Source organism: Manihot esculenta, chromosome 4 (genome assembly GCF_001659605.2).
Source record: "Manihot esculenta cultivar AM560-2 chromosome 4, M.esculenta_v8, whole genome shotgun sequence".
Classification (NCBI taxonomy): domain Eukaryota; kingdom Viridiplantae; phylum Streptophyta; class Magnoliopsida; order Malpighiales; family Euphorbiaceae; genus Manihot; species Manihot esculenta.
The window spans coordinates 31,471,370-31,494,537 of record NC_035164.2 but is presented as its reverse complement, the minus strand read 5'-3'; the positions used below and the strand labels follow the sequence as shown (position 1 = coordinate 31,494,537).

Sequence of the window (23,168 nt, the reverse complement as noted above, 5' to 3'; positions counted from 1 at the left end):
GAATATTATATAAAATAAAATTATATAAGAAAAATAATATAATTTGAATATTTTCCCCCTACCCTTTGGCGTCTTTGTATGGTTTATATATACTTTTTGTTTCTCTGCATCTCTAATGCTTTCCCTAAAAGCAAAGGCAAAAGTTCACGCAACAAGGAAAAAAAAAGGAAATTAATAATAATCATTTTGAAATTAGCAAAATTAGCAATTTAATACCTAAAGATTTTGTTTTTTGTAAATAATGTTTAAATAATTTTTTGTCACTATGTTATATATATATATATTAAATGGAATCCATTCTAATAATTAATATAAATAATATATATATGAATGCATTTACAGACTTAATCCAGTGATAAGTGTATCTAAATAAATATGAGAAATCTCGTATTCTACTCCTTAACTTTCAATTTCTATTTAATATATATATTTTGCATCAGAGCTGCTATAACTGTGACAGGTTAATGGAAAATTAGTTACAGAATGATGATGAATCAGCGATGAAAAATTATATTGCAATGGAACATATTAATATTATGCCATATTTGACATCTAGTTACAGAAATTCGCCGTCGCGAATTTAGGAACCAATGTGTGCCATTGGAAAGTCCGTCGAAACACTTATTGATAGACATAAATTCTGTTGCCAAATTTTGGGTATAAAAAACGGATTTAGATCCGTTGCAGAAGCCTTTGCAACCTAAAAAGATGTTCAGTGATGGAAATATTCTGTCGCAGAAGCTCTGATTTCTGATAATAATTACATTAAGATAATATAAAGAGGCCGTAATATACTATAAGTAATTTGAAAATTTTATTTAAATCAGATTCACTGAAATTCAAAACATAAAATTATAGTAAAATTCACATAATAATTGTAAAATTTTATTATCCCTTTAAAAATGTATTTTTCTTATTCACAACTCTAACCATAATATCAAATAAATCATGGAACTATTTTATTAGATGGATATATATTTAATTTCTAGAAAAAAGAAAAAAATTCACTTAAAATTAAAATCATTCACTCACCTGTTTATGGCATTCAAAACATAATGGAAAATTCATTTATCACAAGAGTTGGTGATAAAGAAAGGCCAATGCCTAATGCTGAGAAAATTTTGGCCCTTATAGCATACTGTAATCTTCCACAAGCATCAGCCTACAAGCATAGACGATCACTTCCAAAAAGCTGAATGGAAATATAATAAATACAAACATCAACCCAATAAAACCATAACATGCGCCATTCTCTGTTGATTCTGAGGGTTACCATCAACACGAATACGATTGTGACATATGATGCATTGAAACTCCAGTTAAACCACGCCATGTCAACACCACCTTCTTCTTCTTCTTCTTCTTCCTTTTCATTTGATGGCGGCGTTGGTGGAACTTCAGCAGCATCACAGCTCCTGTTAACTATTGGTCCACAAAGACCAGGGTTACCTCTGTAACTGCTTTCATCGAAGGTCCCAAATTGGCCTTCATCAGGGATTCTACCTGACAAATTGTTGTATGAAACATTAAAAGTTTCCAAGAAACTCAGGGCAACTAGTTGGCTGGGGATTTCACCGCTCAAGTTGTTGAAGCTAAGATCCAAGCTTTCCAAGCTCTCTAAATTTGAAAAACTGATTGGAATATACCCTGATAGGTTATTTTGAGACAAGTTCAACGATAGAATTTCATGGAGGTCTCCAAATTCTGAAGGGATACTACCATTTAACTCGTTGCATGATAAATCAATACCTGCCAGTAAGTTGACGATGTCACCCTTGTAGGGATTGTATTTATACTTCATTGCAAATTCCACTTCTACTTCTTTTGAAGAAGACATATGAAACAACTCTTCCACCTCAAATTCAAGAGTGCCATCGTATAGAGAATAATAAAAGGTAAAAGGCAAGAAGTCCCCCAAGCTTTTAGGTGTGTACTCAAAATTATTATGTTCTCTCACATTCCCAAATGAGATATTATTAAAGCATGAAGGTATGGAACCAGAAAGCAAGTTACGTGAAAGATCCAATATGCTCACATTTCTCAATTCACAGAGCTGCTCAGGAAGATGACCTCCTAATGGATTCCCTCCCAATGAAAGCACACGCAATTCTGAAAGCTGATTGATCCAAGTTGGAAGGTTCCCAGTAAACTTGTTATCCCTCAGGTCAAGTGCCACTAAGCTAGGACTTGTGGAAAGCACGTACGGGATGGAGCCACTTAGACTATTCTTTTCTAGAAATAGAAATTGCAGCCATGGAGAATTGAAACAAGAAGGCAGAGACCCATGCAACCTATTTTCTGACAGGTCTAAAATTCTAAGACTTACCATATTACATAGCTGTAGTGGAATTGTATCTGATAGATTGTTATTTGACATGTCCAAAACAAATAGTTCGGCGCTGATGCTCGACGACTCTCCTCCTATGCCATTGAAGTTGTTGTTTGATAGATACAAATAATATAAATCAGTACCATTCCCAAGTATACTTCCAGGCAACACTCCTGAGAAATTATTATAGGACAAATCCATGTAACGTAGTTGTCTTATCTCACCAACTGAAGATGGAACGTTTCCATGAAAACTATTCCTTGACATGTTTATATAGCACAGATTTGAGAGAACCAAACCAAATTCCTTAGGTAGTTGACCTGTGATGTTGTTGCTTGAAATTTCTAACTTAACCAAATCTCGATGATTGAAATTTGGCAGCTGAAATGATCCTGTGAATGAGTTGTTCATCAAATTCATAACTTGTAACTTTGAGTTATTCTGCAAGACCCAACTGGGAATGCTCCAGTCAGCTTATTATGAGAGAGATCAATGAAGTTCATGTCATGCTGATAGAGAAGAAAACTAGGAACTGTTCTAGTTTGGACATTTAAGTGGCAGTTTGACAAGTGAAAAAGCTTCAGTTGAAACGTAGGAAACCATGTAGGATTCTGTGTGTCCACTTCAAGCTTACTACTTCCTGAAGAAAGTTCAAATATCTCAAGCTGGGAGTGGTTAGCCAAAGCACTAAATGAGAATAAGCCTTCAAAGTTATTTCCAGAGAGAACTAAACACTTGAGGGACGTAAGTTTTGAAAGGATGGATTCCATGTTGCCGGTGAACTGATTTGATGAGAGATCAAGATACTGGAGGTTGCTTATGTTTCCAAGACATTGAGGAAGTGGGCCTGAGAATTTATTATTTTTGAGATCCAACTCAGTGAGTCTTTTCAATCCACATAATCCTACAATAAGAAAAATGCCTATGAAAATGTTGGAATCACCTTTTCAACATTAATAACCAAGAGGCTTTTTAGTACATTGTTTTATGGGTAGGGTTATACGAAATTACCTTCTGACCCTTCCAAGGAATTATAACTTATATCCAACGTTTCCAAGTGTTTCATATTAGATAATTCTGAGCCATGTGATTGTGAAAAAGTATAGATTAGAGATCAAATCAATTAAAACGGTGTCGTTCAGAATGGATTAATGTCATACCTGTGCTAGGAGGCAATTGACCAACCATTCCATTGGAGTTAAGAATCAATGTCTTAAGTGATACAAGATTGTTTAGGGCTGACATGGCACTGCCGTTCAAGACATTATAGCTAAGATCTAAAAATTTTAGCTTTTTCAAACTTGATAACCTTTCAAAACCTGCATTTAAATAGCTAATCACTTTACAGTTGATGATTTTTTGAAATTTCGATCAATTGGTTAGGATGTTATAAAGGCAAAAGAAAGGCTAAGACCACCTTGATTTAGTTTGCCTGAAAGACAGGAGATGTAGGCAATGAAATTGAAAAGACATGAGATGTGAAGTGAAATTACCTTCCATTGAGAGGCTCTCCAATTCATTGTAACTTAAGTCCAAGGTTTCTAAGTTTTTTAGATCACCTAATTCTAACACATAATGTCTCTAATCGATAAATCATCATATCGCAAATATAAGATACATCATTATCAATAATAATAATAATAATAATTTTAGTCCACTTAATTGGGTTGACTTTTTCGATTAACGATTGACTAACAATAAATTTTAAAAAAGTGATTATTTTATTAACAAAATAAATTAAATTCAAGAACTGAATTGTTTATTATTAAAAAAATAAGGATTAAAATGTAAATTTTGTTAAACTTTAGGCACTATGCTATAACTTAGCCTATAATTTGAAATCCTAAAAATTCTTCGCATACATTTCTCTTGTTTCATTCATTCAAAAAGCTGCCACTGTTTGCCTAAAAGAAAGTTCATATTGGATTATCAAATGTTAAAATCCAGTTAATGTGTGCACCGGAATTGATTCAATTTTCTTTTAATAAAAATAATTTAAATGTAGTATGCATAGTAAAAAAATTTTAGAGCATCAAATAAAAACAGGTAATGTAGAAAGATGGCAATGTAAGAAACTCACCCTTGAATGAGAGCCGACCATCCATGTTGTTGCCTCTGAGAACTAAAATCTTGAGTGATACAAGACAACTCAAAGATGATAAACTACTTGTATTAAAGGCGTTTTCACCAAGATCTACAACTTTTAGTTTTTCCAAACTTGATAATCTATCAAAACCTGCATATCATATAGAATATTTTAATAATCACGAGCTATAAAATAAAATAAATAAATAAAATTTCAAGTTTTATATGTCGAAAACTCATTTAGATTGATGCAGATTCTGGTGGATTGATATGCAAGAAGAGAGAGAGAGCAGGTTTACCTTCCACTGAGAGGCCACTGATTTCATTACTACTTATCTCCAAAGTTTCCAAGTTTTCCAAATAAGCTAAGTCTGAACCATGTAATTTCGTAAACAAAGAAAAAAAAAATTCAGATATCATATTCTATTGCACTCTAAGACTTAGCCTGGTGGAAAGTGCATCCTGTTAGATTCGACTCCCCCAACCCCTATTTTAAAAAAAAAAAGATATCAAAAGATATCATATTCTATTATTGGGTCATAAATTATGTAGTAAAAGTTATTTCATAAATGAAATAAATATATAATTTATGAATTAATATTAGGTCATTAAGCATTATTACAGTGCCAAGAAACATACCCTTGACAGGGAACAGACCAACCAGGTCGTTGCCACTAAGATTTAAAGTCTTAATTGATGTAAGAATGCCAACAAATGATAAGATACTATTGTTGAAGGAATTGTCACTCAGATCTAAAATCTCTAACTTCTTCAAGCCTAATGCTGCTCTTTCGGAACCTGCATAAACATGTAATTTTGCGTTTGTTATTATTCAAGATATTTTAATATATTTTTTAAAATCAAAATATTAACTAATTGATAAATTTTCTATGAATTAAATAGTAATTTTTTAATAATAATAATAATAATAATAACAAAACTTATATAAAGTATATAATAATAATAATAATAATAACAAAACTTATATAAAGTATATAAAAATAATAATAATAATAACAAATTATATTAGGTTAAGTGGAATTATAAAAAGAAAAACAAAAATTAAAGATAAATTATAATAATAAAGATAGCGAGTAAGTACCTGCTTTGTCAATCCAACCATTAAACCAATTATTAGAAAAATCAAGACTGAGCAGTTCTTCAAAAGGATAAAACATGGAGAGATTTAAACTGCAAGTAATTCCAAGAGATGAATGCTTTGCTACCCAATAGAGAGAGAGATCAACGACACGACGAGAGGTGGAGCTGCACGTGACTCTATCCCAATCACAACAGTCACTGGTTCCATCTTCAACCCATGAATCAAGATTGTCATCAACCTCACAGTTTGATTTCATGAAAGCCTTAAACTCCAGCAAACCTATCCTCTCTTTTTCCAGGCAAGCTCTGGATCCATTCATTTGCAGGAAAATTATAACGAGAAATGCCCATAATGAAAACTTAAAATAGAGCCTTTTCATTTGAAAATCAAGTCACTTGATTATTATTGCTGAGTTACAGATCATTAAATTTCTCAGCTCCTTCTTGTATACAAACGCCAAGAACGGACAAAAACAAAAACTTAGTTGAGAAGCTGGCCGGCCGGTTTGATCAGCATAATGGTCTTTATTAACTTGTTTGATAGCCTAATTAGAATATATCATAAATTAAGCAGTCCGCTAGTTTCAATATCGTCAGTTCAGTTTATGATAGTATTTACGATAAATTACATTTTCGAGATTAAAATATTATGTTTTAAAAAAAAAAACTTTATTTTAATGATTTATTTTAAAAATTAAAATTCAAGTACTGACCATTTTTTATTAAATCATATGAAATATTAAATTATTTTTAATTACTTCAAACATTTTAAAACAATTTACTTTAAATTTAAAGTATTTAATTGTTATATACATTAAAATAATTTACAAAATTTACCTTGCATGAGGGTCTTTTTAGAGTTGCTGTGAAGGTGAGAATGAAATTTTTATAGTGTGTAGATATTAAACGTAGAGTTTAGAGTCAAAGTGGAAAATCATGTCTCATGGTTAGGTCTTGTATGAGGGTCTTCTTCACGGAGGAGTCGCCCCTTTTGATATGTTGATGGAAAAGTATATGAAGTTGATGGGATGTCTTTTTCTCAAGCTTCTCATGGAGGAGTCACCCCTTTTGATATGTTGATGGAAAAGGGTATGAAGTTGATGGGATGTCTTTTTCTCAAGCTTCTCAAGATTTTTTTATCATTTTCTTTTTTAGAGTCATCACTGTTTTTTATGTCAATCTTTATTGGCTACAAAATTGTACAATCCTATGGAAGAATTTTGTATGATATTTTATTTTAAGTGATGTACTCTTTTGTTTCATTAACGGTGATTAACCTTATTTCTCTCTTTTCTTTTAATACACACTCTTACTATTATTATATTTTAAAAATTACTATTGCTATATTTTAAAAATTAAAAGATGATATTTGTATAATAATTATAAAATTATTATTTTAATATCATTAAAATAATAGTTTGATAATAATTTAAAATTATCATAAATAAAATTTATTTTTTTATTATATATAATAATATATTTTAATAAAAAATTTATTTTATATTAAACATGAAAATTTAATGCACTATAAAAAATTTTTAAATTATCAATAGATTTTAGTGATAGATTTTAATCCGTTAATAAATTTTTAAAAATTATGTTGGTAATTTTTAATATAAAAGATTATATGTAAAAATTTATCAAATAAATTTTTAAAGTATGTTAATAATTTATAAATATAAAAAATAATTGATATCAAAATTTGTTAACGGATTTAAAATCCATTAATAAATTCATTGATAAATCATTAATGGATTTTAATCCATTATTAAATTTAAAAAGGTGTTTAAAATATTATTGGACTGTTAGTAATATTTTCAAAAAAAATTACTAAAGCATTTGAAATTTTATTATTAAATTAATGTGTAATATTTTTCTTTATAGACTTAGATATTAATGAGTAATATTTTTGTGGGCATTTATTCGGATCAGCTCAGAAAATTTATATCGTAAACTAAATGACTGCCTATGATGACTTATAAAAAAAAATTTATATTTTATTTTTTAAATAACTTAATTTTTATATTCAGTAAAAATAAAAAAAAATATTAAAAAAATGCATTGCTCTCACAATAATTGAAATATTTTCTAATTAAAAAATAAAAGTAAAATATTCTCATACATCTTCCAATACTTGAAAATAAATTATGACAAAGTATATTTGGGGATTACACTTCGTTTAAAATAAAAAATTTTATAAAAATTTATTTCAATTTACTTTTTATGAAATTTTTTATTTTAAATGGAAATATTAACTTTTATCTTACAAAATTTTTATTTTAAAAAAATAAACTATATATGATTTTGTTGAAATTTATTTAATTTTTTATTATAAAATCAATCATGTCAAATAAAAAATTAAAAATTAATAGTAGAAATTGTACTTTATTAAGGGTCTATTTGGTTTTATTATTGAAATTTTTTATTGCAAATAAAAATATTATTTTTTATCTTACAAAACTTTTATTTTAAAAAAATAAACTATATATGATTTTGTTGAAATTTATTTAATTTTTTTATTATAAAATCAATCATGTCAAATAAAAAGTTAAAAATTAATAGTTGGACTTTATTAAGAGTTTATTTGATTTAATTGTTGAAATTTTTATTTCAATTGGAAATATTATTTTTTATCTCATAAAATTTTTATTTTAAAAAATAAATTATATACTATTTTGTTGAAATTTATTTAATTTTTTATTATAAAATAAATTATGTCAAATAAAATATTAAAAATTAATAGTAGAAATTGGACTTTATTAAGGGTTTATTTAGTTTAATTGTTGGATATATCTTAATAGTTGATAGGAGATTCTAACTAATATATTTTAAATATTTAATAAATTATATATAATTATTATTATTAGGATATAAAATGACTAATAAGAGTGTTTATCATTTTATTATATTAATAAAATAAATATTAATTTATTATATAATATATATAATAATTAAAAAAATTAAATATATTTTTTTATACACATAATTTTTATAATATAATAATGAGTATTATAAATTAAAAAAATATTACAATTGTTCAAACTATTGGTTGTAGTATTTTTAATTTATTTATTATATTTTATAATCGTAAATAATTTATTGATAAAACTTTTATAAAATTATAATTTATAAATTTTTAAAAGATAATATAATTAAAATAAAAAATAAAAGTCACACAGCTATCACCTGATAAGAAATAAAAAAAATATAGAGTCCTAATTCGAGAGTAATCACTAATTCGATCTTATATGGAGCATCCTGAAAGTGTCCTAATTAAAATATTACTTTTAAATTAACTTTTGAATTAGTGGATGTTAGCAAAGGGAGTGGTGATACCATACGCAAAAAAGAAAAAGACTCGTAAAATAGCAGAGGTAAATAGAGTTTTAATTTTAATTATAAAATTAATTTAAAATAAAGTTAATAAGTCTAGTTATTTTTTAAAAAATTTATTAAACACTGTTAAGCATACTAGTACGGGGAAGAAGTCCTCTGGAGGACTTTTCTTATTAGTCTTTGCAAATTGATGAAGTTGCAGTGAACTTATTAGTCTTTGCAAATTGCAAGGAAACACGTTTTTCTTTCGATGTGATAGTTTTAAATTCTGGAGGACTTTTCTTCCCGTATCTAAGGGATGTTTACTTTGGATCTTAAAAAAAAAAAGGAAATATATTATGTTCATTGATTACCACCATCACCCAATAGAAATTTCAATCAAATTTCTGTATTTAACTTCGTGGAAATTTTTTTTTTTTTTAAAAACCCAAATCGCTAGTTTATCAACAAATTAATTAAAAAGTCACTAATATTAATTGAGAAGTTGTATTTATCCATCAGACAGTCAAGATTGATAAGCACATACAAAATTAATGCACATGTGGTCTTTAGAGGAGACTCTGACGTTTATATGTAGAAAATTTTTGGAAAATTAATCAATTCTTCTTTGAAAAATGAGACGTAAAATTATTCTCTTTTGGGAAATTTTAAAAGGTAGCAAGATTTGTATTCCTAAAAAAAATGTTTTACTCTTCGAAACATCATTAATATTTTATATATTAAATGAGAAAAATTGATAAGAAAACCAAAATTTATTTTTATTATTCTTTATATTTTTATTTCTATTTATGTTTCTGAATTTTTCAAAAATTATAAAGTAAAATGTTTAAAAATTGACCAAATATTCAAAAGTCTTGGTATTAAATGATAAGATTGTACAGGCACAGAGAAAATTAATGCACATGTCGTATTCAAAGGAGACTGACATTAACAACTTTATATGTAGAAAGTTCTTGGAAGTCTGTTATACGTTAGTCTTTTTTTTATTGGAAAATTAATCAGTTCACCTTTAAAAATGCGACGTAAAATCCTTTAAAAAAAAGTTTTACCCTTCAAAACATCAATTTCATATATTAAATGAGAAAAATTGATAAGAAACGTGAATTTATTATTATTATTATTTTTTAAATTTTTTATTCCTCATATCGAATCCAAAAAACATAGCGCGGATTTAAAATTTATAGAGCCTTTTTCAATCAACCAGTCCAGTATTTTAAGTCTTGATTCAAACGCGCGAGGCAGGTCGGGTCATCTGTGAGCCCAATTCAGTCCAGTAATGTGACACGATAAAAGGGTGAAGTCACTTTGCAATCTTGTCCGCATGCGCTCTAAGAAAAATTAAATGGCCGCCTAACATAGAGAAAAACTCTGACACTTTCGTACGTATAGACTTGCGTGACAGACACATGAAAAACAGTTAGACATCACTAGCAAATCAAAGAAAAAGAATAAAAGAAATGAAACACCTTCCTCTCCAGTTAAACTCACACGACACAATGTGAAACTTATTAACATCAATTTCTATTTATTTTATAGAAATTTTTTAATGGTATTATAATTTTATTATATAATTTTAATAATATATTTTATATTTTATATAGTTGTAATATTATATTACTAAAATTATAAGATTCTATTTAAAGAATTTAAATTTAAATTTTGTAAATTATTAAATAATATATAATAAAAAATTATGAATAAATAAAAGTATAAATAAAATAATTATATTAGAGTTATTATAAACATAATAAAAATTTATCTTATAATAAAATTATAAATTCCATATATATTATTAAAAAATATAAATTCCATTGACGAGAAAGGTATTTATGTTGTGCTTTTTTACTAATTATTTTTTTTTAATTTTAATTTATAGTCTAAAATAAGATATTATGATTTATTATCTATTAATTAATGATTTCAAGTAATTAAAAATCTATATATATATAGAATAAAAAATTATTTTGATCTTCTTATAAGCGAAATGAACTCATATAAAAAATATTATTTTTTAAAATAGTTTTATATAATAATAATATAAAAAATTTAAATACTCCCACAAAAGATTAATTTGAAATAAACCATTTCAAAATATTACAAAATTTAAAAAACTTTGAAAAACAAAAATTAAAAACAATCTTTTATCATTTGGATGTGATGGTAGATTATGTGTAGCGGTAAATGCTTCCGGTGCGGAAGTCCTTCCATGTGGAAAGGTGATTGAAAATTGAAATTATATACAAACGGTAAAATGAAACTACTAAATAAGTTAGGTTAATCATTTTAGATTAAATACAAAGCGGGTTTAAAAGTTATTTAGACTCGTTTGGTCGGACTGTTTCAATTGATATCAGAGCCATCCTAGTCAAATAAATTGTGCGAAATTAGTGGGTCTTGCGAGTAAAGGTATAACGGTCAGCTGCCTGCTTGCGGAATTGCGGCAGCTGTTCCCTCCCACATCGGTAGATTGCTTGCAGAATTGCGGCAGTTACCTCCCACATTGGTAGATTTGAAGAAATCAAAACTAGCACAAAACTACTAAATAATTTGGGTTAATCATTTTGGGCCAAGTGAAAAGTGGATCCAAAAATTATTTGGGTCAGTTTAGACCGGCCTGTTTCAATTGGTATCATAGCCACCCTGAATCAGACAAATTATGCGGAGCTAGTTAGCATGCAAGGAAAGGGCTATCCGTGACAGACGAGGTGGAGCCGCCCGAGATACTAATGAACCACAACACCCAAGAGTCCGGTCCTGATTAGCAATTGTAACCGATTCAGTTGCAACAAGGACGTCGCAAGTCGCAAATTTAATGGGACCGAGTTTAACGATCAGCTGCCTGCTTGTAGAATTGCGGCAACTGGTCTGTCCAACATTGGTAGATTTAAAGAAATCAAAGTTAGCACGAACTAAATAATTTGGGTTAATCATTTTGGGTTAAGTGAAAAGTGAGTCCAAAAGTTATTTAGATAAATTCAAAAATTATTTGGGTAAATTCAAAAGTTATTTGGGTTAGTTTGAGACACGTGAGAGATAGATTGAAAATTGTAATTATATATAATAGTAACTTGGTGGGTTCAAAAGTTATTTAAAACAGGCCGGACTGATTCATTATGAGTTGTGAATATAAATATGGGCAGTAGTATGAACAAGAGCTTCACAATTTTCCATTTGGGAGTAGTAGTGAATGAGAGCATCACATTTTTCCGAAATGGAGCTGGCTAACTTAGCAAAGTGGTTATTGTTGGGTCTTTTCATTCTGTGTGTTCAAATCCATGGAAACAATGGTTGCTTTGAAGTAGAGAGATTGGGTCTCTTAGATTTGAAGGCATCAATTGGATCAGATGGGTTTGACGCTGATCATCCTTTTTCTTCATGGGTTGATGACTCGCTCAGTGATTGTTGTAAATGGGAGCGTGTCACGTGCAATTTCACCACTGGTCACGTGATTGATCTCTCCCTCAACAATTTAAGACAATACGAGGAAAATATTTGGTTTCTAAATCTTTCCATGTTTGAGTCATTTAAGGAATTAAGAAGTCTTAATTTATCCCATAACAGATTCGGTGGTTTGATTGATGAGAAAGGTATTTATGGTATGGTCTTCTACCTATTATCTTTTTTTGGTTAATGGATGTACCTGTAGCTAATAACACAAGCTGTACATACAGGTTTTGATGGATTGAAGAAGCTAGAAATCTTAGATCTTAGTGATAATTATTTCAATAATAGCAACTTTTCATCGTTGGCTGCTCTTCCATCACTTACAACTTTAATTCTTAGCAGAAACAATATGAAAGGTTCCTTTCCTAGCAAAGGTATGTTCATTCACATTCATTCACCAATTCGATTAATTATTTGAGCTGTATTTCATCCTAGAATTCAAGTTTTGTACTGTTGCATGATGCATATCTAGGCAACTTTGAAATATGTATTGTAATAACATAAAAGCTGTATGGTGTAACAGGTTTTGAAAGATTAGAGTTGTTGGACTTAGGTTCAAGTAGCTTCAGTAGTAGTAACTTATCAACATTTGTCTTTTTTTATATAGACCATAAGAAACTCATGTTTTGGGAAAGTTATAATGCTGCCAATCTCTCCAAACTAAATGAGATCGTGTGATATCAGTTTGCATTCCCCTTCTCTTATCATATACCTTCAAGTGATTCTCTTACTTTCTTTCAACTTAGAGTGGTGGAAGCAAGCTAATGCTTCAGGAAATGAGACTGATAAACTTGCCTTGCTCAAGTTCAAAGAAGCAATAAGTGCTGGTGATCCAAATCAACTCTTGGATTCATGGAATGACTCTCTCCCATTTTGCAATTGGTTTGGAATCACATGCAGTCGCCGGCATCAGAGAGTCAAATCCTTGGATTTGGAAGGGCAGAATTTATTTGGAACAATCTCACCTTATATTGGCAACCTGAGTTTTCTTCGAGTCATCAACCTCCAAAACAACAGTTTCCATGGTGAAATTCCACAAGAACTTGGCAGGTTATTTCGCCTGGAAGAATTGTTTCTCAACAACAATACTTTGGCAGGCGAAATTCCAATCAACTTAACTCGATGTTCCAAGCTCATGTTTCTTGATTTGGGTTGGAATTATCATGTATCAGGAAAAATCCCAGCTGAACTTGGTTCTTTAACTAAGCTTCAGAATCTTAATCTTGTTGCAAACAACCTGATAGGAGAAATCCCAGCCTCCTTGGGCAACCTTTCATCGCTCACTTTCTTTTGTGTAACGTATAACAGATTGTTGGGTAATATTCCTGACGATTTGGGCAAATTAACAAGATTAACAGTTTTTGCTGTTGCAGCAAATCAACTATCTGGCACAATTCCTCTGCCCCTCTTCAATATCTCCTCCATCAGAAAGTTTTCTGTCATACAAAATCAACTCCATGGGAATCTGCCAGAAAACTTAGGCATCACTCTCCCAAATCTCATATTTTTCTCAGTTGGGAACAATAGTTTCTCTGGGACAATTCCAAATTCTCTATTCAATGCTTCTCATCTGGAAATAGTTAATCTTGGTTGGAGTAACTTTGTTGGACAAGTTCCAATGAATTTAGGAAATCTTAAAAACCTCTGGTGGCTAAGACTTCATGGAAATGCTCTGGGAAGTAATTCAACCAATGACTTAGCTTTTCTGGACTCTTTGACAAACTGTACCAAGATGAAAAAATTGGATTTGGGTACAAACAATTTTGGAGGTGTTTTACCAAATTCTGTAGCAAATTTGTCAACCGAACTTGGTTTGTTCTATATTGGGGAGAATCAAATCACAGGCACCATTCCTGCAGGGTTAGAGAATCTCATCAAGTTAACTGGAATAGCCCTGCATAATAATCTTCTTTCAGGCGTCTTCCCCAATTACTTTGGGAAGTTTCAGAAACTACAATTTTTGAGTTTAGATGGAAATAGGTTGTCCGGAGAAATTCCATCCTCCATCGGAAATCTTACACATTTGCTTGAACTCTACTTACAAGACAACAATTTTCAGGGAAGCATTCCTTCAAGCATTGGAAATTGCCAAAATTTGTATTTCTTAGACATTTCACAGAACCATCTGAATGGAGTTATACCCCCTGAGATTTTACTTGTTCGTTCCTTCACAAGATTACTGAGTTTATCTCAAAACTCTTTAACTGGAGTCCTGCCTTTTGAAGTAGGGAAGCTATCAAATATAGGAGCACTAGATTTCTCAGAAAACAATCTTTCAGGCAAAATTCCAGCAACAATTGGAGATTGCTTGAGCTTGGAATTCCTTTATCTGCAAGGGAATTCATTTCAAGGGACCATCCCTCCATCTTTAGCTTCCCTGAGAGGCCTTCAATATTTAGATCTTTCACGAAACAAGTTGACAGGGCGAATTCCGAAAGATCTACAGGACATTCCATATTTACTTTTCCTGAATCTTTCTTTCAATGATCTTGAGGGTGAAGTACCAACTGGAGGAGTTTTCAGAAATGCAAGTTCTGTATCATTAATTGGTAATGATAAGCTTTGCGGCGGTGTCTCAGAACTCAATCTACCAAAATGCCCGAACAAGAGAGGAGGGTTGTTTTTTCATAAGCTGGAAATTATACTAACTGTAATGGCTGTGTGTATCTTATTGACATTAGCCTTTCTTCTTGTTTATTGGAAAAGAAATCCAAAGCAGAAGTCATCTTCTTCATCCTCAATGATGAAGCAATTTCTTAAGGTATCTTATGGAGATATTTGTCGTGCAACGAATGGATTCTCTCCAGAAAATTTGATCGGATCTGGCAGCTTCGGCTCTGTGTATAAAGGATTTCTAGATCAAGTTGAAAGACCAGTAGCGGTTAAAGTTCTCAAGCTTGAACATAAGGGTGCTTCCAAGAGCTTTATTTCTGAATGCATTGTGTTGAGGAATATCAGGCACCGAAATCTTGTGAAGATGTTGACATGTTGCTCAAGCATGGATTACAAACTTAATGATTTCAAAGCTCTAATCCTTGAATTCATGGGAAATGGGAGCTTGGAGAAGTGGTTGCATCCTGAAATAGAAGGCAAAAATCAATCATGGAATTTAAACTTGCTTCAGAGATTAAATGTTGCCGTCGATGTGGCCTCGGCCTTGCAATATCTTCATGAGCAATGTGAAAATCCAATTATTCATTGTGACCTGAAACCCAGCAATGTTCTTTTCGACGACGACATGGTTGCTCATGTATCTGATTTTGGTCTTGCAAGACTCGTTTCAACAAGCAAATCTTCATCTCAAAGCTTGTCTACCACAACTGGAATAAAAGGAACAATCGGTTATGCTCCTCCAGGTACTAACCTGATCCGACTTCTTTCTTTTTGTGGTATCCATCCCACTATAGAAGATTTATGATATTGAGAATTCTATGTATTTGTATTTCTGTATAGAATACATTTATATAGTATATACCAGTGGTTGAGTTTGATACAGATTATATGAATAACAAATATTATCTCAATCAACTATAAACCTTATCATAACTCTAAATCTTATCACAACTCTAACCTTATCATGACTCTAAACCTTATCACAACTCTAACCCTTATCACTAACTAAATACAAGATAAGTATACAGCTATAACTCAAGTTACAAATAGATAAAACTGTTATAGTTAGTCTTTATCTTTAATACGCCCCCGCAAGATTGAGGCGCCATCGGAGACTCCAATCTTGGTTCTAAAGTAACAAAACTGAGTTCTTCCTAAAGCCTTTGTAAGCACATCAGCAACTTGATCTTTTGAACTTATGTGAAGAACCCTTAACTGTCCAGCATTAATTTTCTCGCGAACAAAATGGTAATCCAGTGCAAGATGCTTCATCCTAGTATGATAGATTGGATTGGCGCAGAAGTAAGTCGCACCAAGATTATCACAATGAAGGACTGGTGGTTGTGATATTGGTACTCCCAAATCTTGTAATAAACTTTGAACCCAAAATACCTCTGCTGCAGCATTGGCTAAGGCTTTGTACTCAACCTCTGTAGAAGATCGGGAGACAGTCTTTTGGCGACTAGATTTCCAGGATATAATATTAGAACCAAGATATAGAACATAAGTTGTTGTAGACCGCCCATTATCAAGGACACCACCCCAATCAGAATCAGAGAAGGCAGACAGAGTATGAGTGGAATTTCGATTGAGAAATAAGCCATAATGTATGGTTCCTTTAAGATATCGCAAAACACGTTTCAGTGCTTGAAGATGAGTTTGCGTCGGTGCATGCATAAATTGTGACAGCCGATTCACTGCAAAAGAAACATCAAGACGCGTAATTGCCAAATATTGAAGAGATCCAACAATTTGGCGATATACGGTGGAATCAGTCGAACTAGAACCATCATTTAAGATGAGCTTGTCTCCTGTAGACATAGGAGTATTCACCTCTTTAGCTCCAGCCATATCAAATCGGTCTAACAAATCAGCAATATGTCGATGTTGTGAAAGAAATAATCCTGCAGCTGTAGAAATCACTTCAACCCCCAAAAAATGATTTAATATTCCCAAATCTTTGACAGAGAACTGAGCAGATAGCTTCTGTACACAGGTATGCAGAAAATGATTGTTATTACCTGTAAGTACAATATCGTCAACATATACTAGAAAATATGCAATAATCCCATTGGAGGAAAAAATAAACAAGGACGCATCAGCATTTGATTTGCGAAAACCAAGTTTGAGCAAAAAAGAAGTAAGTTCAAGATACCAAGCTCGTGGAGCCTGTTTCAAACCATAAAGAGACTTCTTCAGTTTGCAAACATAATCAGGAAACTCAGGTTGCACATATCCTGGAGGTTGCTGCATGTAGACATCTTCATAAAGTGTGCCATGTAAAAAGGCATTATTTACATCCAATTGCCTTAACTGCCATCCTTTAGAAATTGCAAGAGTAAGAACTACCCGAATTGTAACCGGTTTTGTAACCGGACTAAATGTCTTAAAATAATCACGCCCAGGTTCCTGAAGAAATCCTTTGGCAACCAAACGTGCCTTGTACTTATCAATAGTACCATCCGGTTTACGCTTAATCCGAAACACCCATTTGCAACTAATAAGATGATGTTTGTCTCTCGGAACCAGCTCCCAAGTTTTATTTTTCAAAAGAGCATTGTACTCTGAATCCATCGCCTGCCGCCAAAGTGAACTGGCCAGAGCTTGTTTCACTGTTCTTGGCTCGAGTGTATCCGGTAAAGGATATTTAGTTGTAAGATTAACAAAAGAAGAATTAAAATACTTTGAGTTAGGCTTCCTTTGTCGCTGCTGCCGTTGTACAGGAGCTGGAACTGAGTCTTGTGAAACAATCGGTAGTGGCAAATCTAAATCAGTAGTAGAAGATTCAGTCATCAAAGGGTCAACTTGTTGAGTCTCAGTACTAATTAATGGCATGGTAGATTGATCAGATTCTGCTGATAATGCTGTAATAGATTCGGAACCAGTACTTGAAACCAACAAATCAGAATCACTTGGAATAGAAATTGCCAATGGAACCGAAGCAACTGCAGTTGGTGCAACAGGTGATGGATTTGGTTGTTGTGCCGAACCTGTACAAGAAGCATCTCGAAAATAATCTGTAAATTGATGAGAACTAGTGCAAGTTTCAGATGGAAAAATATGCTCAACAAATTGAACATGACGAGACAAATACAAACGATTAGCCTTTGGATCGTAACATTTGTATGCAGATTGAGTTGGAGAATATCCAAGAAAAATACAAGGCAATGAACGACACTGAAGTTTAGAATTATTATATGGCCTTAGCCATGGAAAACAAAGGCAACCAAAAGATTTCAATCTCTTAAAATTATGAGGCATACCAAACAATCTAGAGAAAGGTGTTTGAAACGAAATAGCGGACGAAGGCAACCGATTGAGCAAATAAACAGCAGCCTGAAAAGCATGAGACCAATAATTAGAAGGTAAAGACGAAAATTGTAACATAGCAAGACCTGTTTCAACTATTGAGCGATGACGACGTTCAGCAGTACCATTATGCTCTGGCGTATGTGGAGGTGTTGTATAATGTGAAATACCACAAGACAAAAAATGATTCTTAAGCTTTTGATACTCCCCACCATTATCAGTGAACACGGAAACAATTCTAGTGTGAAAATAATTTTCAACCAATTTCTGAAAGTGGATAAACAAATCATGAGTATCAGATTTCTGCTTCATGGGATATAGCCAAACATACTTAGAATAATGATCAATAAATGTAACGTAATATGCATAGCCATCAATAGATTTTTGTGTAGGACCCCAAACATCGGAATAAACAAGTTGCAAAGGCTTATTACTAACAAGAGAATTCTCAAAAAACGGTAATTTATGACTCTTGCTCATAGAGCAGGAAGTACAATGAAAACTAGAAACATATTTAGACATAGACTGAAGACCAATATTTCGAAGTACTAACAAAAGGACTTTATTGTTGGGATGACCAAGCTTGTGATGCCATTCAGAAAGCAAAGACAGACACCGAGTAGTAACATTCAGCTGAGAACGTTGAGAATTAACTCTGGAAAAACTTGCACAGTAGATATCATCAATGTTCTCTCCCCGTAGTAGAGACGCCCCCGTGTACAGATCCTTCACAACAAAATAAGATGGAAAAAATTCCACAGAAACATGATTAGTGCGACACAACTTAGCAATTGAGACCAAATTCTTGCGCAGATTAGGCACGCATAACACATTAGGCAATGATAAATTCTTAGAGTAAGTAGGAATTTGCACAAAACCAGTATGTGATACAGCAAGCGTTTTACCATCACCAAGTTGTACTTCCTCAGGACCTCCATAGTCAGAATAGCTTTGCAAAGAAGCTGGATTCGACACAACATGATGAGAAGCTCCGCTATCAAACAACCATTGTTGTGGAGAAGAAGCAGCCATAGAAGAAGTAACATTAACTGCAGGTATCGGTGCTGAAGAATGCGAGGTATCAGTCTTCAAAGACATATTATTCTCCTTAAGAAAGCGAGCCAATTTGTGACATTCAGCAGTAGTATGCCCAGTATATTCACAAAATTGACATACCACATCAGGTCGATAAGAACCTCGACCTCGACCACCAGAGTAAGAACCACGACCACCACGTCGATTTCCAGAATAATTGGAGTTTTGTGGAGATCGATTATAATTGCCATTCTGATTGTGTGAACGCCCTCCAGAACGTTGAGTGTAATTGACAGTAGCAATCACTTGTGACATAGCTGAAACAGTTGTGGAATCTTTTTCTTGTAGGGATCGTTCATGATCAGTAAGTTTTTCAAAGAGATCAGAAAAGGTTATTGGGGTTTCACGAACTTTTAACGCAGCAACTATGAGACTGTAATCATCTCCCAATCGCGTGATAATATAAACAATTAAGTCATCATCACTCACCGGATTCTGGGTAAGAGCAAGCTCATCTGCAATAGCCCTCATCTCATTGAGAAAAATAGCAATCGGTTTGGTTCCCTTAGAGTTCTGTGCTAATTTAGTTTTTAAGGACAGAATTCTAGAACGAGAAACATTAGCAAAACTCTGGTGAAGCCGATCCCATGCTTCTTTCGCAGTATTGGCTGAAGAAATCAAGGGTTGAATAGTATCGGAACAACTTCCTAAAAGAGCACTGATCAAAATTTGATCTTGTCGAAACCATAAGGCGAAAGCTGGGTTGGCTGTTTTGTCTTTTTCAGAAAGAAATTGTGATGGTGCAACCCGTGAACCATCAATAAAATCAAGTAAATCAAGACCAATTAAGGTTGATTGGATCTGTTTTCTCCAAACAGGAAAATTCTCCGGAGTAAGTTTAATTGGAAAATGCGTTGGAGCATTTAATTGAATGACGGTATTGGATGACGAAGCCATTAATTAAAAGAAAATTGGATCAGAAAACTCGTGAGAGCAGATTGTGGCTCTGATACCATATAGAAGATTTATGATATTGAGAATTCTATGTATTTGTATTTCTGTATAGAATACATTTATATAGTATATACCAGTGGTTGAGTTTGATACAGATTATATGAATAACAAATATTATCTCAACCAACTATAAACCTTATCATAACTCTAAATCTTATCACAACTCTAACCTTATCATGACTCTAAACCTTATCATGACTCTAAACCTTATCACAACTCTAACCCTTATCACTAACTAAATACAAGATAAGTATACAGCTATAACTCAAGTTACAAATAGATAAAACTGTTATAGTTAGTCTTTATCTTTAATACCCACGTCAATGGTGGGGATAAAGAAAATGTAAAGAAAGTGGATTCAAAAGTTATTTGCATCAATTTGAACCAGATAATTGATATCAAAGCCACTATGGTGAGAATTTTTTTGCCAGAATGTCTTTTTAACAGATTAATAAAATGATGATTCTGTGAATTGCAGAATATGGAATGGGTTGTCCAGCATCCAGAGAGGGGGATGTGTATAGCTTTGGAATCCTTGTATTAGAGATGTTCTCAGGAAAAAGACCAACTGATGAAATATTCAAAGATGGCTTAAATCTTCACAGCTTTGTGAAGACAGCATTGCCAGAAAGCCTTACGCAGATTATTGACCCTAACCTCATCACAGCAACAGAAGAAGAAAGAGAATTGTCTAACAGTAATGGAAACCTGAGCAAGATGAGTGCAAAAGCACGAAGTTGTGTAGTTTCAGTGCTTGAAATTGGTATTGGCTGTTCAGCAGAATCACCCAAAGGACGAATGAGTATGGAGGATGTTAGCAGGCAACTTGATTTGATCAGAAAAACTTTTCTTGGAATCTAATTCCACAGTGATAGAACAGGTGAACAATTTTTCCTTGTTATCTAGATCCATGAAAACATTTCGTTTTGATAGTTCAAGGACTTTTCATGGCTGATTCTGTCTCTTTCCTTTTGGGTTTTCAGTGCATCCTTGTAGTCTTTCATTTGTTAAATCTTTTATTCCAAATAAAGAATTAGTGTTGATCATCATGCAAGTTTTATTAATTCTCAAAGATAGATATAAAAAATAAAAAAAGGAAAAATCAAAGAGCTTTATAACTTAGTTTCTATGAATGTATAGCCAAATCAAGGTCAGCATGGAGAGCTCGGTTGTCCTTTTCTTCTTGTCATAAAAAATTTCAGAATCTACCAACTTCCATTTCTTCCGGGATCAACATTAATTTTTTTTTTAAAAAAAAAAAGAATAGTAATGATATGAAATTAAGTTTAAATGTTTAAAAAATATTTTTTTTAAAAAAAATATTGTTGAGAAAAACAGTTTAAAAAAATTATTTTATTATTCTAGTATTTTTATGATTAAATTATAATATGTTTAAGCAAATATTTTTCTTAACTGGGAGTTCGATCTAGCAGTAATGCCAAATAGGTTCTTACCGGTTGAAGTTATATAGAAACAGCAATGGGACGAGTGAGTGCCTAGAGATTCAAGATAAAGAAATTTTCTGTCAAGGAGCATAGGGTGTAAATTTTTCTGTGGGATTTTTTTTTTATTTTTTATTTTAATTTTATTAATATAAAATAGTAAATTTATTATTAAAAAAATTAGCATAATATTAATAAAATATATGTATATTTTATTAAAAAATATAATATTTTTATATTTAAATATATAAAATAAATTTAAAATTAAAGAATAATAATAATATGAAAAATAATTATTAGAAATCACGACAAGAATTCAAGACGAAAATTATTATATTGAGATGTACTTATCCTTCATTATTAAAGAATAATAATTATATGAAAAATAATTATTAGAAATCACGACAAGAATTCAAGATCAAAATTATTATATTGAGACGAAAATTATTAAAGAATAATAATAATATGAAAAATAATTATTAGAAATGACGACAAGAATTCAAGACGAAATTAATATATTGAGATGAAAATAATTATTAAAAATGACGACAATAATATATAAAAGTAAAATTTTTATGAGTAATTTTTTAAAAATTATTATTATTTTAGATGAAAATTGAGAATTTAAATGAGATCTCAATAAAATTGAGATGTACTTATCATTCATTTAAATTTATCAGTTTAATTATTATTAAATTGTTATTTTATTTTTATTAATCGATTATTTTATGTATTATAGTTTCTTGCTTATTAAGAATATGATTCAAATTTCACACTTGCCTTGTAAATTAAAAAAAAATCTAAAGAAATAACTATGGCATTTATTAATTTTTAATTTATTTATCTCCAATAAAAAATTTTAAATAATAAAAAAATATTTATAATGTAAAATCGATCTTTTAAGAAGCTAAAATTCTAAATTATTTGGTTAGGTATTTATATTGAAACTTATATATATATATATATATTGATAATTTAATTAATAATTTATTAAACTTATTTTCATATACACTCCAGTCGTTGCTTATTATTATTATCTGCTCTTCCAATAATAATAAGCAAGGACGAATCCTAGCCGTTGCTGCGTCAGAAAAAGACGCGGTTTGCTTCCTGCATCTTACTGTCCTCATTAAAATCAAAGGGTACCACTGTTTGACAGTCCACGACTTACTTTGATTTTCCGTGTAAAAAGGAACCTTATAATTTGTAACGCAAAAAAAAAAAACTCTTTCTATGTAAATAATTTTTTTAAAGCAAACCTACTTTTTATATTAATAAAATTTTATAAAAAAATAGTATGATAAACGGAAATAATTATATCTAATAAATTTTCTAGTCAAACTATAAATAATTAGAATAATATTATGATAAATGTATTTAATAAAATATCAGTTTTAAAATCTAATAAAAATTTACAATCATTCAAAATTAAATCCCTACATAAGATAATTTAACAAAAA

The 23,168-nt window shown here is 31.1% G+C and overlaps 2 protein-coding genes and 1 pseudogene across 2 annotated transcripts; 2 read left to right on the top strand and 1 right to left on the bottom strand.

Annotated features, from left to right (window-relative positions):
- Positions 1-996: 996 nt before the first annotated feature.
- On the bottom strand, positions 997-5,906 carry LOC122723575 (annotated as a pseudogene).
- Positions 5,907-12,062: 6,156 nt separating this feature from the next.
- On the top strand, positions 12,063-12,756 carry LOC122723479 (receptor-like protein 15). The gene is made up of 3 exons (XM_043955633.1): positions 12,063-12,438; positions 12,523-12,669; positions 12,731-12,756. The coding sequence occupies exons 1-3, from the start codon at positions 12,063-12,065 to the stop codon at positions 12,754-12,756; spliced, it is 549 nt and encodes a 182-aa protein (XP_043811568.1).
- Positions 12,068-21,143, top strand: LOC122723574 (probable LRR receptor-like serine/threonine-protein kinase At3g47570). The gene is made up of 2 exons (XM_043956280.1): positions 12,068-15,651; positions 20,745-21,143. Exons 1-2 carry the CDS (start codon positions 12,960-12,962, stop codon positions 21,125-21,127), a joined length of 3,075 nt encoding a protein of 1,024 aa, XP_043812215.1. The 5' UTR covers positions 12,068-12,959; the 3' UTR covers positions 21,128-21,143.
- The last annotated feature ends 2,025 nt before the right edge of the window (positions 21,144-23,168 follow it).

Excerpts from the sequence above, each read along its gene's own strand:
- LOC122723479 (XM_043955633.1), top strand. The coding sequence starts at position 12,063 with ATGGAGCTGGCTAACTTAGCAAAGTGGTTATTGTTGGGTCTTTTCATT. Across the intron at positions 12,439-12,522 it reads TGGTTTGATTGATGAGAAAG|GTTTTGATGGATTGAAGAAG; the intron begins GTATTTATGGTA and ends CTGTACATACAG. Across the intron at positions 12,670-12,730 it reads AGGTTCCTTTCCTAGCAAAG|AATTCAAGTTTTGTACTGTT; the intron begins GTATGTTCATTC and ends ATTTCATCCTAG.
- LOC122723574 (XM_043956280.1), top strand. The coding sequence starts at position 12,960 with ATGAGATCGTGTGATATCAGTTTGCATTCCCCTTCTCTTATCATATAC. Across the intron at positions 15,652-20,744 it reads AATCGGTTATGCTCCTCCAG|AATATGGAATGGGTTGTCCA; the intron begins GTACTAACCTGA and ends TGTGAATTGCAG.